This window comes from Hyla sarda, chromosome 4 (genome assembly GCF_029499605.1).
Source record: "Hyla sarda isolate aHylSar1 chromosome 4, aHylSar1.hap1, whole genome shotgun sequence".
Classification (NCBI taxonomy): Eukaryota; Metazoa; Chordata; class Amphibia; order Anura; family Hylidae; genus Hyla; species Hyla sarda.
Window position 1 is genome coordinate 259,793,544 of NC_079192.1, and position 14,904 is coordinate 259,808,447.

The following is a 14,904-nucleotide window of genomic DNA, read 5'->3' on the forward strand; positions in this document are numbered from 1 at the left end:
TGACTTCCAGAACCCCACTCCCTGCAAACCTGTTTTATGCTGCCCACAGTTTGTGCAACATAAAGCAGGTGACAGGTTTCCTGTATTCTTTTTAATGCCCTCCACAAAGATCCTAAAGTTACCATTTGACTGCCCCAGACCACCAGGGATCTTTGCATTAACTCTTTTACTGGGCCTGGATGCGTGACACCGTACATCCAGCTGCTTTATGTATCATTATTAGGACGCTGTACGTTAATATTTATTCTGCACTTTTCTATATTGTCTGGTTTGGAAGGAATAGTGCACTGGTCCCTAACTGTCCTGCTACAAAGGAAAGGGACATTGCCCGTGACCAGAGTCATCTCAAATCCTGTTCACTTAGTTTATAAGTGCATTCTGCATAGTGACCCAGCAGTTGCTCTATGCAGTAGACCTGTTGGTAAGTGACTGCTGTGAATCACTTGACCAATTAGTGTTTAGTCCTATTAATTTAGCCCATAGATGTATGTTCATTGACCATAGAGTTTGACTGTGCATACAAATTAATGAACAATGTTGATAATAACCATGTGTGTTTACAAATAATATAGTTATAATTTATATATAATTAATCATTTGTAATATGTAACAATTCTGTGCACTTGATCCTGAATTTTCTTAGCACTGTCTACATTTTCATAATATTGAGAGTAAGGGTGCATACACACCGCGATTATGCAATACGGCTGGCAGATCCGACGCGCGAAATTTAAAAGCCAGCCACTGCAGTATCTCCGCTGGACCAGCACCACATCCCATTCCTTTGAATTAGCCGGGAAGAGTAAGAGTGCGTCCGGTCGACTTATTTTTGAACCATATCAGTTTTTATTGCCGGACTGAAAACCATGCCATAACATACTGCTGGAGAAATAAGTTTGCCTTTGGGGATGATTTCAGTACAATACTAGAGATGGCATGTGAGAGAAAAAAGAGGTTAATGGCTATATGAACTGAAAGGAAACAAACAGAAGCAGAGAGGATCACAGACAGATAGGGGTTCCATTAAAAAAGCAACCATGGTCTAAGCAGTGAACTGCTAAGAACTATGATAATTAAATGTAGAAGAGAGAGGTAATTGCATTCAGGAGGCAGCTTTGTGTATATAGGAAAAACACAAATATTTACACTAGGCACAGTTTCCCAGAACCAAGGAAAGTCTTTATTTACCCTTTAGGCACAGCATGGACTTTCTGGAGGAGGCATGCAGGCTCCACTTACATACACACAATCCAGGATTTTTTTTTTTTTTTTTCAAAAGCCCCAGCAGCATATCACTCATGTTATAACGCATGATTACCCCTTTAACTGCCTTCTCCCATTGCTTCTCTAGCTTTAAGAAAAACACAGTCAGGGCCCATGCATGCTACAGACAGATTTTTCTTGCAGAAGCCTCCTATTGATTTCAGTAGTCGGTTCACACATCGGTAGTTCTTTACTAGAACTTCCTACAAAGGAATTTTATTCTGCCAAAAGAATAAACATGTCCATACTTTAGGCTGAATTTTCCCTAAAAAGACCATTAGTTAAGCACCGATTCTGGACAGTGCAGATTCCATGAGAAAATTCCTAACACAAAGGAATTTCCCTAGTGTGCATGGGCCATGAGAGTTGGCAATTCTAGCCCTTTTTTGCACACCAGGCACTTCATCACTCAGTCCCTAGTCAGTTCCCTTCTAGACCCTGTATAAACGTGGCTCCATCACCCAGTAATTGTAACTTGGATTCCCAATAGATTTCAATAATATTGTCAAGGATTTCTTTAGGGAATAGTCCACTAAAAGTGATTTAAAATAAGGGGGTAGCAGGGTGCATAGGACAGCTGTGAAAATGTAGTGTAAAGTCCAGTATCTTTGTAATGTATTTGCGGACTGAGTGACCAGTGTTGGTCTGAGGTGGAGCTTCACTGTAATGTTTTTGGAAAAGAACATAGATGTAAATTGACTCTTTAAAATGCATAGAAAACATACCTGCATGTTTACTTACCTGCAGGCTAAGACATTCCTCCCCAAGGCAGCTCAGTTATTCAAACGAAAGCAATTCTTGCCAAATTTTCTTTTGCAAATATATGTGTAATTTATAAGTGTAAATGACATTTTGCATGTGTGTGGAGTTGAGTCAATTCTGAAGAACTTCAAATGATATATATCCAGTCTTTCTATTTTGATATATACCCAGTCTATTTCTTATTTTACCTGTGTTTTGCTTTTTGAATGCATGTTGCAACTTGCATTGAGTCATTTCAAAGAGGCAGCGTAGCTCTATAGATATTTCTTTTAGTATATCTAACAACATGTGCCTATCTGTCTGTCTAGCCCAAAAGGTTGGACAAGTGAATTGAACAAGTGCAGAGTGTCTAAATTATCTGTTGTAGATATATGTATATGTTTAGATTTGTAATGTGTACTTAATATATCAGCTATGGAAATTGGTAACAACATTGTAGTACATAAAGCATTTACTATTGCATTAGAAATATTTTCCAATTTAAAGAGGCATAATCCTACAAAAAGTTGCTTAACCATAGTATTGTACATAAAAAAACAATGATCTTTGCAGACAATCAAATAATACAAATATTTTAAAAATAATGAAATTAAGCAACTTAAAATGGTTAACACCACAAGGGTGTCACAAGGGAGTCACAAGGCTTGGAACCATGGTGGTGAAGTGGCATTGGTTGTATGTATTTATGTTGCATGTATTATGCTTGTTTTATTTTGATATGTACTTTTTATTTGCACTTGGCACTTCAAAGGGAACCAGTTCTCATTTTCAAAATGAAGCTTCTGTGACATCAGCACAAGCTGGTCTAAGATTTTGTCCACAATATTCAAATTACCTAGTATATCAACCATATTGTCATTTTGCGGCCCTTTTTGCACTATGCAGTATTTTGAATGTTACCACTGTAATTTTTTCCAGTTTTGAAATGTAGATTATTACTTTTTATATACAATACGATGGGTAAGCATTTTTGTAGGTTTGTGTATTTGCTAGTTACCCATAAGTGTTTTTTGTGATGTATTAGCACCCTATGCTATAGATCTTTTTTTAAGACTAATATAACAATGACACAGGACGTAAATGTACGTCCTGGTGCCCTGGTACTTAACACACCAGGACGTCCTGTACATGACCTCGAGCACCTGAGTGGTGCTTGTGTAATGCACGGCAGGTCCCGGCTGCTATCAGCAGCCAGGGATCCGCTAACAGCATCTGTGGCAGTGCGGTCGGTAAAATGGATGATTGGATCGCCTGCAGCGCTGCTGCGGGGATTCGATCATCCATAATGGCGGACGGAGGTCCCCTCCCCTGCCTCCGTTAGTTTCCCGAGGTCTTCTGCTCTGGTCTGAGATCGAGCAGACCAGAGCAGAATATGGGCAATAATACTGATCAATGCTATGCCCTATGCATAGCACTGAACAGTATTAGCAATCAAATGTAAATCAAGTGTAAAATAAATAAATAAAAAATAAAAAAAAATCCCCTCCCCAATAAAAATGTATATCATTTTACCACCAGAAAGTGAAAGAAAAAAAAAAAGGAATAAACCTATTTGGTAAATGTCCGAACTATCAAAATATAATGTTATTGATCCCATACGGTGAATGGTGTAAATGGAAAAAAAAGTCAAAAATTGCTGATTTTTTGGCACATAATATTCAAAAAAAGTGAAAAAAAATAATAATTAAAGGTTTCATATATGCAAATGTGTCAATAAAAAGTAAAAATCACGGCGCAAAAAATGAGCCCTCATACCGCCACTTATAAGGAAAAATGAAAAAGTTATAGGTCATCAAAATAGGGGGATTTTAAATGTACTACTTTGGTTAAAAAGTTTGAGATTTTTTTAAAGCGGTACAATAATAGAAAAGCATGTAATCATAGGTATCATTTTAATCACATTGACCCACAAAATAAAGAAAAAATTTTATTTTTATCGTAAATTGTACAGCGTGAAAACTAAACCTTCCAAAATTAGCAAAATTGCGGTTTTCTTTTCAATTTCCCCACACAAATAGTATTTTTTCAATTTCGCCATACATTTTATGGTAAAATGACAACTGGTCGCGCAAAAAACAGGCCCTCATACTCATCAGTGGATGGAAATTTAAGAGTTATGATTTTTTAGAAGGTATGGAGGAAAAAACGAAAATGCTAAAATAAAATTGGCTGCGTCCTTAAGGGGGTACTCTGGCGGAAAACTTATTTTCTTTTTTTAAATCAACTGATGCCAGAAAGTTAAACAGATTAAACTACTTCTATGAAAAAATCTTAATCCTTCCAGTACTTTAGCTGCTGTATACTACAGAGGAAATTCTTTTCTTTTTGGATCTCTTTTCTGTCGCAACCATAGTGCTCTCTGCTGATACCTCTGTCCATGTGAGGAACTGTCCATAGCAAACATATACTGCTCTGGACAGTTCCTAAAATGGACAGAAGGGGTCAGCAGAGAGCACTGTGGTTGTGACAGAAACGAAATCCAAAAAGAAAGTAGTATAAAGCCGCTAATAAGTACTGGAAAGATGAAGATTTTTAATAGAAGTAATTTACAAATCTGTTTAACTTTCTGGCATCAGTTTATTAAAAAAAAAAAAATTTCCACCAGAGTACCCCTTTAAGGCCAAAATCGGCTGTGTCCTTAAGGGGTTAAGGGCATATGCTCTAGGCTGTTCTATAGGTTATAAATATACCAATTTAAAGAAGGCTTCTCTGTCCATTTTTCCCATTTGCAAGTAGTTTGCCGTGTGAGCTGTGTGGAGCAGTCACGTGAATAGTTCTCTCCCCAGACACTACTGAGACACTCCAGCCACATGAGGTCTAGCATTGTCTTGCATTAGGAGGAACCCAGGGCCAACCGCACCAGCATACGGTCTCACAAGAGTCTGAGGATCTCATCTCGGTACCTAATGGCAGTCAGTTGTTGCAGGCAGCTCAGTGTGAACCTGCTTTCATCTGTGAAGACCACAGGCAGCCAGTGGCAAATTTTCCAATCTTGGTGTTCTCTGGCAAATCCAGCACGATGTTGGCCTGTAAGTACAATCCCCACCTGTGGACATCGGGCCCTCATACCACCCTCATGGAGTCGGTTTCTGACCGTTTGAGTGGACAAATGCACATTTGCAGCCTGCTGGAGGTCATTTTGCAGGGCTCTGGCAGTGCTCCTCCTGCTCCTCCTTGCACAAAGGCGGAGGTAGCGGTCCTGCTGCTGGGTTGTTGCCCTCCTAAGGCCTCCTCTACGTCTCCTGATGTACTGGCCTGTCTCCTAGTAGTGCCTCCATGCTCTGGACACTACGCTGACAGACACAGCAAACCTTCTTGCCACAGCTTGCATTGATGTGCCATCCTGGATGAGCTGCACTACCTGAGCCACTTGTGTTGGTTGTAGACTCCGTCTCATGCTACCACTAGAGTGAAAGCACCACCAGCATTCAAAAGTGACCAAAACATCAGCCAGAAAGCATAGGAACTGAGAAGTGGTCTGTGGTCACCACCTGCAGAACCACTCCTTTATTGGGGGTGTCTTGCTGATTGCCTATAATTTCCACCTGTTGTCTGTTCCATTTGCACAACAGCATGTGAAATTGATTGTCAATCAGTGTTTCTTCCTGAGTGGACAGGGTGATTTCACAGAAGTGTCATTGACTTGGAGTTACATTGTGCTGTTTAAGTGTTCCCTTTATTTTTTTGAGCAGCGTACATTGTTGCAGCCATATGGTTTGGACTGACAAATAACCACTGCAGCCACTTGCAGGATGCACTTTATTTACTGTTATCACTAGCAGTCTTGTGCTGGTGTAGCCCACACTAAAACAATGGAATCAGGCCAAATAGTTCATATCTGATATTGATGATCCGTCTTCAAGTGAACCTGTAATCAGCAATACAAGTGTAAAGAGAAGCCAATCTCCAGATAGGTTTCCTCATCAGAATTCCAGGCATACCTTTTTATCTCTATGGTCTGTTCCAGCACTGAACTAGAAGTCTGTTGTGTAATATGTAAATGAAACGTAAGTGCCCTGGAGTTATTTCCCAGCATGGCAAGAGTCCAGGGTTATCCAGCCCATCCTGCTTCTGTGTAGTGACATTGTAGATGGATTGGCTATTCCTGGCCTCATATCATGCTAAATAACGAACTCCGCGTGCCTCATTTACACATCTCTGAGCTGTCCTGATGAGTAGGCCTATCTTGCCATTGGCTTATTTTTAACCGTTTAGCTGCTAACAGGTTCTGCTTTAAGGATAGATTATTGGTTGTAATTAAATTTAAACTGCTTTCTCACCCATAATGCAAACTTACAACATAAGGGGTATGGGGCAGGCTCAGAGGCCGGGCCAGCACTATACCCGGCAGGCCAATATCTGCAGCCAACACCAGCCAATAATGGCCGACACCAGAGATCACTCTGATGCTGGTCATTGGCATTCATCCCTGGTGGCATCCTGTGCCGAGTATCGATCAGTTGTCAGGGCAGTCTGAGACCTGTACTAAGCCTTGGTACATGACTATTGATTCAGCTCGACATTTGGCAGGCCGTACTAATACAGCAGTGATCTAATGAATGAATGCACGTGCATTGAATGATCTATGCAAGCCCTTAGAGAGGTTAACAAAAAAAAGTAAAACGTTTTTTTTAAAACATAACACCCCCCACCCCGCTCTAATAAAAATTCAAATAACCCCCCTATTTCCATTTTCCGAATAAAGCCCAATACAACTCTGTCAGTGGAAAAATAAAAATGAACCTAGGAGGAACAAAATTTAAGCCAAAAATCAACCAGGGGATAGGCAGGAGCATGTTTAGAATTTTATCATCATGCAGGTTAATCACTAATACTCCACTGACATGTTCCTTTTAAAAAGGCAAATATGTACACACCGTATTTGTTTTTTCCACCCCTATCCAGTTGACTTTTTGAAAGCTGGAAAAGCTTTTATAAAACACATTCATGTTGTAAGTTTCGGGATGACAGAACCACCAAACAGGCCCCTCAAACATTCATCCACAAGAAGTGGCATCCTGTATGGCATGGTCATTCTCTGCGGACATGCAGTAGGGACAGTAGCAACCAGTAGATCCGCGTACTGCATATAACAAGCGCCCTAATATAAAGAGATCGGTTGTTATTAAAAGATTGTTGTTAATAATAATAAACTTGCTGCCAGTGAAGAAAACAACAGAAATGGCTTATTACAATGTCTTCTTATTGAACCTGTGTCGGTGCCAGAACCTCTGTGATGCCATGTTAATGGGCAGAAGAAAAATGTAATCTATTGCCTTGGTGAAGACAATGAATTAGCATTTTTATTGAAGACAAGCTGAGACTGGACTTGTTCAGCATTTTATTTTCCTTAACATTTCCCTATATAGCCTGAAATCTCTACTATGAGGGTTATAGAAAGGGTTTTGCCTCCAGTTAGAGGAGGCAATCATAAGCAAAAACCATTAGATCGAGAAATCTATTGGATTATTAAACTTAACACATGTTATCCAAATGGTCTATTAATTATGTTTAGGCTATTAATTATGTTTAGGCTATTATCAATATTGGTCACATCATTTGCCTCCTGTTCTTGAATGTTTTGCATCATATAATTTATCACGGGTGCCATGTCTCTTGCAGTGTATTTTTTGTACACTATCTTTTAGCACTTTTTGTAACTAATAATCTATTTTCTCTCCTACATAACATAATATATTCCGGTTTCTAAATAGTTTTCTGGTATATTTACTGTTTTCATGCATTTCTTTGCCATATACTTTCTTACTGTACTTGGTAATAATTGATCCTATTTTTCCCCCCCTTTTATCAGTGGGCTTTTGTATATGCATTCATGTATACATGGCATCTTGTATAGTATATTTTAGTTTAAGAATTTTCATAAGATGTTATGTTTTGATATACATCATCTGTTGTTAGTTTTATGCATTTTTATATGTGATAAATATATTTATATGCGTATGATATTTCTATATTTTCCGGTGATGTATATACAGTGGAGTAAAAAAGTATTTACGGTAGTCAGCCACCAATTGTGCAAGTTCTCCCAATTAAAAAGATGAGAGAGGCCTGTAATTGTCATCATATACCTCAACTATGAGAGACATAATGAGAAAAAAAAACGCTTTGGTGCCAGAAAGTTAAAGGGGTACTCTGGTGCTTAGACATCTTATCCCCTATCCAAAGGATAGGGGATAAGATGCCTGATCGCGGGAGTCCTGCCGCTGGGACCCCCGAGATCTTGCACGCGGCACCCCGTTGGTAATCAGTCCCCGGAGCATGTCCGCCCCTCAATGCAAGCCTACGGGAGGGGGCGTGATAGCTGTCACGCCCCCTCCCGTAGGCTTGCATTGAGGGGCGGAGCGTGACGTCACAAGGGGGCGGAGGCGTAACGACACACCCCGCCGGCCGTGTGGTCGCCGGTAATCAGACCCGGAGCGAACACGCCCCAGCGGCGGGACTCCCGCTATCAGGCATCTTATCCCCTATCCTTTGGATAGGGGATAAGATGTCTAAGCACCGGAGTACCCCTTTAAACAGATTTGTAAATTACTTCTATTTAAAAATCTTAATCCTTTTAGTACTTATTAGCAGCTGTATGCTACAGAGGAAATTCTTTTCTTTTTGAGTTTCTTTTTTGTCTTGCCCACAGTGCTCTCTGCTGACACCTCTGTCTGTGTCAGAGACTGTCCAGAGCAGCATAGTTTTGCTATGCGGATTTCCTCCTGCTCTGGACAGTTCCTGATAAGGGCATCAGGTGTCAGCAGAGAGCACTGTGGACAAGACAAAAAAGAAATTCAAAAAGAAGAGAATTTCCTCTGTAGCATACAGCTGTTAATAAGTACTGGAAGGGTAAAGATTTTTTAATTGAAGTTATTTACAAATCTGTTTAACTTTCTGGCACCAGTTGATTTAAAAAAAAGTTTTCCACTGGAGTACCCATTTTAAAGAATTTGTTTGCAAATTTATGGTGGAAAATAAGTGTTGGTCACCTACAAACAAGCAAGACTTCTGGCTCTCACAGAGTATCCTCTGTCCTCTGCTCGTTACCTTTATTAATGGCACCTGTTTGTAATTATCAGTATAAAAGACACCTGTCCACAACCTCAAACAGTCACACTGCCCGACCACAGTGCTCTCTACTGACACCTCTGTCCGTTTTAGGAACTGTCCGGATTAGGAACAAATCCCCAGAGCAAACCTCTCCTGTTCTTTACAGTTCCTAACATGGACAGAGGTGTCAGCAGAGAGCACTTGTGGTCAGACAGAAGGAAATTCAAAAACAAAAGAATTTCCTCTGTAGTATTCAGCAGCTAATAAGTACTGGAAGGATTAAGATTTTTTAATAGAAGTAATTAACAAATCTGTTTAACTTTCTGGCACCAGTTGATTTAAAAGAAAATGTTTTCCAGCGGAGTACCCCTTTAAGCCTTGTAAGGGCTTATCAAACAAGCACCGATCAGCGAGATTGGCACTTGTTTTCTGCCTACTGTCGCCAATCTAAAAGGGCCCTAATAATACGTTTTTTTGTTTTGTTTTTATTCATTCCATTCACATGAACATTCTGATTACAGAGTACCTGTCATAAATAAAAACAAAATGTTATATGTTACTCAGTACCTAATCCTGATCATGTACATTTATTGTTTGTGTCTAGCACCTATATTTCTCTCACAAATGCATTCTTTCTGTTGCTCACTTAGTTTGTCATTCTGTGCTTTGGAGGTGGTCATTTCTCTGCATCCTCCCTGAGTTTGCTGTGTTGGGTCTCTTGATCCAATCATTGCAGGCTGCTGTTTTTATGCTGCATTCTGATAGGACAGGAGTGAGCACATAGCAGTGCTAGTCCGCCCTCACTTCCTGAACTTTGTCCCTGCCTGTTCGTCAGCTTGGACAAAGAGGATGCTGCAGCCAGACAGGATTATGTTCTAGATATGTCTGGGGACCCCTAGTTGTGTTATTTTATTTTTGTATTATTATTTTTTTTAAATAAACCATGATTTCTATAGATAGGTTAATGTTTTGCCAAGACGTAGTTTTTGAATCTGACAGTGGCTATTTAACATTAGTTTATGTAATTTTTTTATTTATTTTGAATATTTGAATATTGGAGAACTGGATTTCATTATAGCAATAGTAAGAAATGAAAAGGCTGCACTCACCACTTTTCTTCAATGTGCTTTATTGTATGTCCATCAATAGGAGTACAGGAGAGTTCTTCTTTGAATGTACCCACCATCTGTACTGCTATTGATGGACATGGAATAAAGCATGTTGAAGAGGAGTGATGAGAGCAGCCTTTTCATTTCTTAGTATTGCTCAAGTTTGCCATTTGGATGAACGCTCATAGGCTGGAGCACCTCCACAATAGTGCTATAGTATAAGTGGATGTTTTCCCGGTACACACCTGGCTTGCTATAAAAATGTATGTTACCTCTATTCCTGAATGTTAGGATTTCATTATACATCTGTGTAGTGTACTAATGTGTTCACTACGATTCTGCTATTGATTGGACTTTTTAGAACCATTCCAAACATTTACAGTGTAAGACATTTTAGAATTTTCTGTCACTGACATTCAGCTTGAGATGAGTTGTACACTCTGGAAAGTCTCCCCACAGGGGCATGGCTGTATAGATTACCTAAATGGAACACATTTCTGCATCCTTCATTGGTCGTCTCTGTTTTCGGCTTTTGAACATTAGATCATACTGTCCTTGTTGAAAAGCTATAAATAGTCCTTTTTCTTTCTCTTATTGCATTGGCTTTTAGATGCATCAGCAGCCTTGGGAATTTCGCTCGATCATCTGTAATTAAATAGCTAATATTGAATACTTAAACTGTACACATAAGAACACCAAAACAGAGTGTTGCCTTGGATCTGCAATGATAAGATGCTGCTGGTTATGTTTTAATATTAAGTGTTTAAAACTGGATGTACCTATAGAGAACCAAGTGAGCTGTGAACCTACACGTAACATTTCTGGGTATAGATATGTTTTAGGAGAAATGATCTCTTGTAAATATGATTCCTGTCAGCTGAATTACATTTGCATTTAGCAGTACATTTTTTTTCTTCTTCCAGTGTGAAAAATTCAAACTATTGCCTACCTTCATATGCTGCCTACAAGAACTATGAATACTCTGAGCCAGGAAGACACAATGAGCAACCGGGACTTTGTGGCTTAAGTAACCTGGGGAACACTTGTTTTATGAATTCTGCAATTCAGGTAAAATATTGTTCATTTTATCCTGTTGTTGATCACTAGTTGCTAGGCTTGGGGGGCATTCACCTTCTGTGTACGCAAAAAAGGAATTCCACAGCATGGCCATTGACTTTGATAGACCAAACATAGTCTGCGTGTTTATACGGTGGAATTCCTAGAAAATTCTGCTGCGGCTGAGTTCCATTGAAATTCTGCGGCACTGCGCAGATGGTGGAAATTTCCGCGGTGGAAACATCTGCTGTGAAAATCCCAATTTGTTCGTTCATAGAAACAGTGAACATGTTCATTGTTTCTGTGGATTTCACTCGGAAATGCATTCCCCTCTATGGAGACCGCGCATTTCTGAGCGGTTCTAGCGCCGTCAGAATATACAAATTTGCGGAATGCCCGCCCTTGTTTTCCGGGCATACATTCCCCCAAATTTTCCACCAAGTGAACATTTTCTTAAGGAAAATATATCAAGTGGTGTTGTACAGTTTTATTTTAGCATCAATTTGGCGCATTTTTTTTGCACAACTTTTGTACTGAGCTAAAATCACTCAGCTTTACAAAGTTTACCAAGCGTACTGAAAATATGCTAATTTTACTGCCATTCCACACCAGTCTTTAGGGATGCTTGGAAAGTAGCATACATGTTATTTGTAATGTAGGTTCTTGTTTTGACGGGTAGACGCATGGTAACCTGCTGCTGTACAAAATTTGTTATGCAGAATTTGACTTTTTTGATAAATTCTGCACAGCACATGCCAACTTTACACAGGTGTGAGGGAGATCTGAACAAATCCCCTCCTTTGTGTGATTTATACCATTTTACATTTTATTTTGTGGGACATAAATAAAATGTATACTGGCGTTAAGCAAAACTTAATATCACAAGTAGACTATATCTGGTCTGTTAAAGGCTTACACCTTACCATTGGCCTGCTGCCGTATATGACAGTGTTCCGCTATATACCCATGGCATACACTCAAACACATTTATAGATTGAAATTGTGCTGTTATAACCTATACCCTGCCTGTGATTCCGTATGCTAAAATGTGATGAGATGCAGAGATGTAGTAGTGGTTTAGCCAAAATTCCACGTGTTTTAGATGTAGTAGTGGTTTAGCCAAAATACCGGTTGTGGTTTGGAATTGCGTTAGGCTACAAAATATGCCCTTTATTCTTGATCTGTAGACACAACAAAAAGATCAGGTGGTAGTGATGTATTTGTGGATTACTGCTCCACGAATGCATTATATATTGTAGATGGCTTTTCATTTGGATGGGAAATGTAGGACCAGACCAGTGTTTCACCAAGGGGAAAATCATTGGGTGGTCAGCTGATTTTAGTGATGTAGAACATAGCAGTGTGAATTTCTATTATCATATTTCTTATTTTTCCAGTGTTTGAGCAATACTCCACCACTAACTGAGTACTTCCTTAATGATAAGTATCAAGATGAGTTAAACTTGGACAACCCTTTAGGTATGAGAGGAGAAATCGCCAAGTCTTACGCAGATCTCATCAAGCAAATGTGGTCAGGGAAATACAGCTACGTAACTCCCAGAGCATTTAAGGTTTGTTTTCCCTAAAATAATAATAAATATATATGTGTATAACCATTGAGGTAACATTTACCCATTTTTGGATTTTCCTAGATCCAGATTTAATATTAATTTATTTCATTATCTTTTAAGATACAACCCTTTTACCAGTTTACTTAGCAAGATGAATACATTTTCTGTGTGGATGTATCAGTGCATAAGAGCAGAATATATTTGCATTAGTCCTATAGCTACTGCTACGTCCTTTAGATAAAATACAAACTTCTTACATTAGCCTTCTTGATCAAGCAGTCACGCAGTGCTTTTGTCTTTATAATGCAGTAGTCTAATATTTAAAGGGGTACTTCACCTCTAGACATCTTATCCCCTATCCAAAGGATGGGGGATAAGATGTCTGATCGCAGGGAACCCCTGCAATCTCTCCTGCAGCACCATGTGTCATCTGCTGCACGGTGCAAACTTAGCTCCGTGCCTCATGACTGGTGATACAGAGGCTGGTGTATTGTGACATCACGGCTCCGCCTCCCCTTATGACGTCACGGCCCGCCCCCTCAATGCAAGTCTAGGGGAGGGGGCATGGTGACCCTCACGCCCACTCCCATAGACTTGTATTGAGGGGGCAGGGTGTGACGTCACGAGGGGGTGGGGCCGTGATGTCATGATACTCCAGCCCCTGTATTGCCCATCATCAGGCACGGAGCAAAGTTTGCTCCATGCAGCACATGACACAGGGTGCTACAGGAAAGCTTGCGGGGGTTCCCATCAGCGGGCCCCCGCGATCAGACATCTTATCCCCTATCTTTTGGATAGGGGATGAGATGTCCGGGGGCAGAGTACCCCTTTAAAGAGGCTTTCCCATCTTATAAAGTGATCGCATATAACAAGAATATGTCTTAATTTATGATCAGTGGGTTTCCGACCCATTGATACCCAAACGACAAAACGGTACTAGTTAGTCTCTGAATTTGGGTGTATCTGTAAAGCTGAAGGCCTAGGCTTTGTTTTGATCTTCTGCTGTTAAGATTTTTTGAACTTAAGCTGAAATACTTCTTTTCTACCTTACAGACTCAGGTAGGCCGATTTGCACCTCAGTTTTCTGGTTATCAACAACAGGATTGCCAGGAACTACTCGCTTTCTTATTAGATGGCTTACATGAAGATTTAAATCGAATAAGAAAGAAGCCTTATATCCAACTCAAGGATGCAGATGGGAGGCCGGACAAGGTATGTGTCTTTTATAGATAATATTATTATAGTATTCCCAACACATATTATCAACTTTTCACCAATACTGTGGACAGCATGAGCCAATTACTAGGTACAACGCTAAGCATACACCACTATGCATGCAGATATGGCTCTATGCGGCTGCTCCATTGCAAAAGAACTCCATTATGGGTTTTGTGATCCAATATAGCTCTGCTGTCACAAAAACACATTTCTGTAGCATTGTGTGAGTCAAAGTAACTGTGATTTTTTTTTTTAAAGAATAAGAGGAGCAAAGTCCCATAGCTAGAAGTCAGATTCCAGGTCTCATTTTAGGGATTATCAAAGAATTATCCTAAACTGAGTGGATCATATCTGTTCCACCATTTGTAACCATGCCAGTTAGAATTGTGTTTAAGAGAGATGTTGTTTAAATTTATTTTGTAACATGCTTGATGAGCCTAAATCATGGGACTTAAAAGATCTTGAAAGCTTGAAATCTATATCCTCTCAATAAGCTAATAAAGGTATGATCTCTAGTTCACTCGTCTCCTATATTTCTAAGGCTAACACGGTACAAACTCTCACCATATATGTGAACATTGTACAAGAATAAATGCCACAATAAATATATTGGCACTCTTGGTCAAAAAATGAATATGGACTCACATTACAAATCATACATAAACCATAGTTTAATAAAATGAGAAAATGTCTGGTGAGTCAGACACAGGCCAATACTGACGATATTACATCACTCACCCAAGCAGAGTCCTGTTGTCGATGACTATTATGAGACAGATGGAATTGGTGCTCTGTACCACTTACCTCTGTGTAACCTTGATATGAGCCTGCCTTCACTTCCGTGACAGAAGACTTAAAGAGTACCTGTCACC

The 14,904-nt window shown here is 39.7% G+C and overlaps 1 protein-coding gene across 4 annotated transcripts in view; it reads left to right on the top strand.

The window, feature by feature from the left end:
- Positions 1 to 14,904, top strand: part of USP15 (ubiquitin specific peptidase 15) — a 100,918-nt gene that overhangs the window by 51,474 nt on the left and 34,540 nt on the right. For 3 of the 4 annotated variants that reach the window (XM_056574035.1, XM_056574036.1, XM_056574038.1), the window contains 3 exons: positions 11,111 to 11,255; positions 12,641 to 12,814; positions 13,868 to 14,026. In XM_056574035.1, the coding sequence (XP_056430010.1) occupies positions 11,111 to 11,255; positions 12,641 to 12,814; positions 13,868 to 14,026 (478 nt within the window). Of the gene's footprint in view, positions 1 to 10,888; positions 11,013 to 11,110; positions 11,256 to 12,640; positions 12,815 to 13,867; positions 14,027 to 14,904 lie in introns of those variants that run through there. The other variant, XM_056574039.1, reaches the window with a different exon arrangement.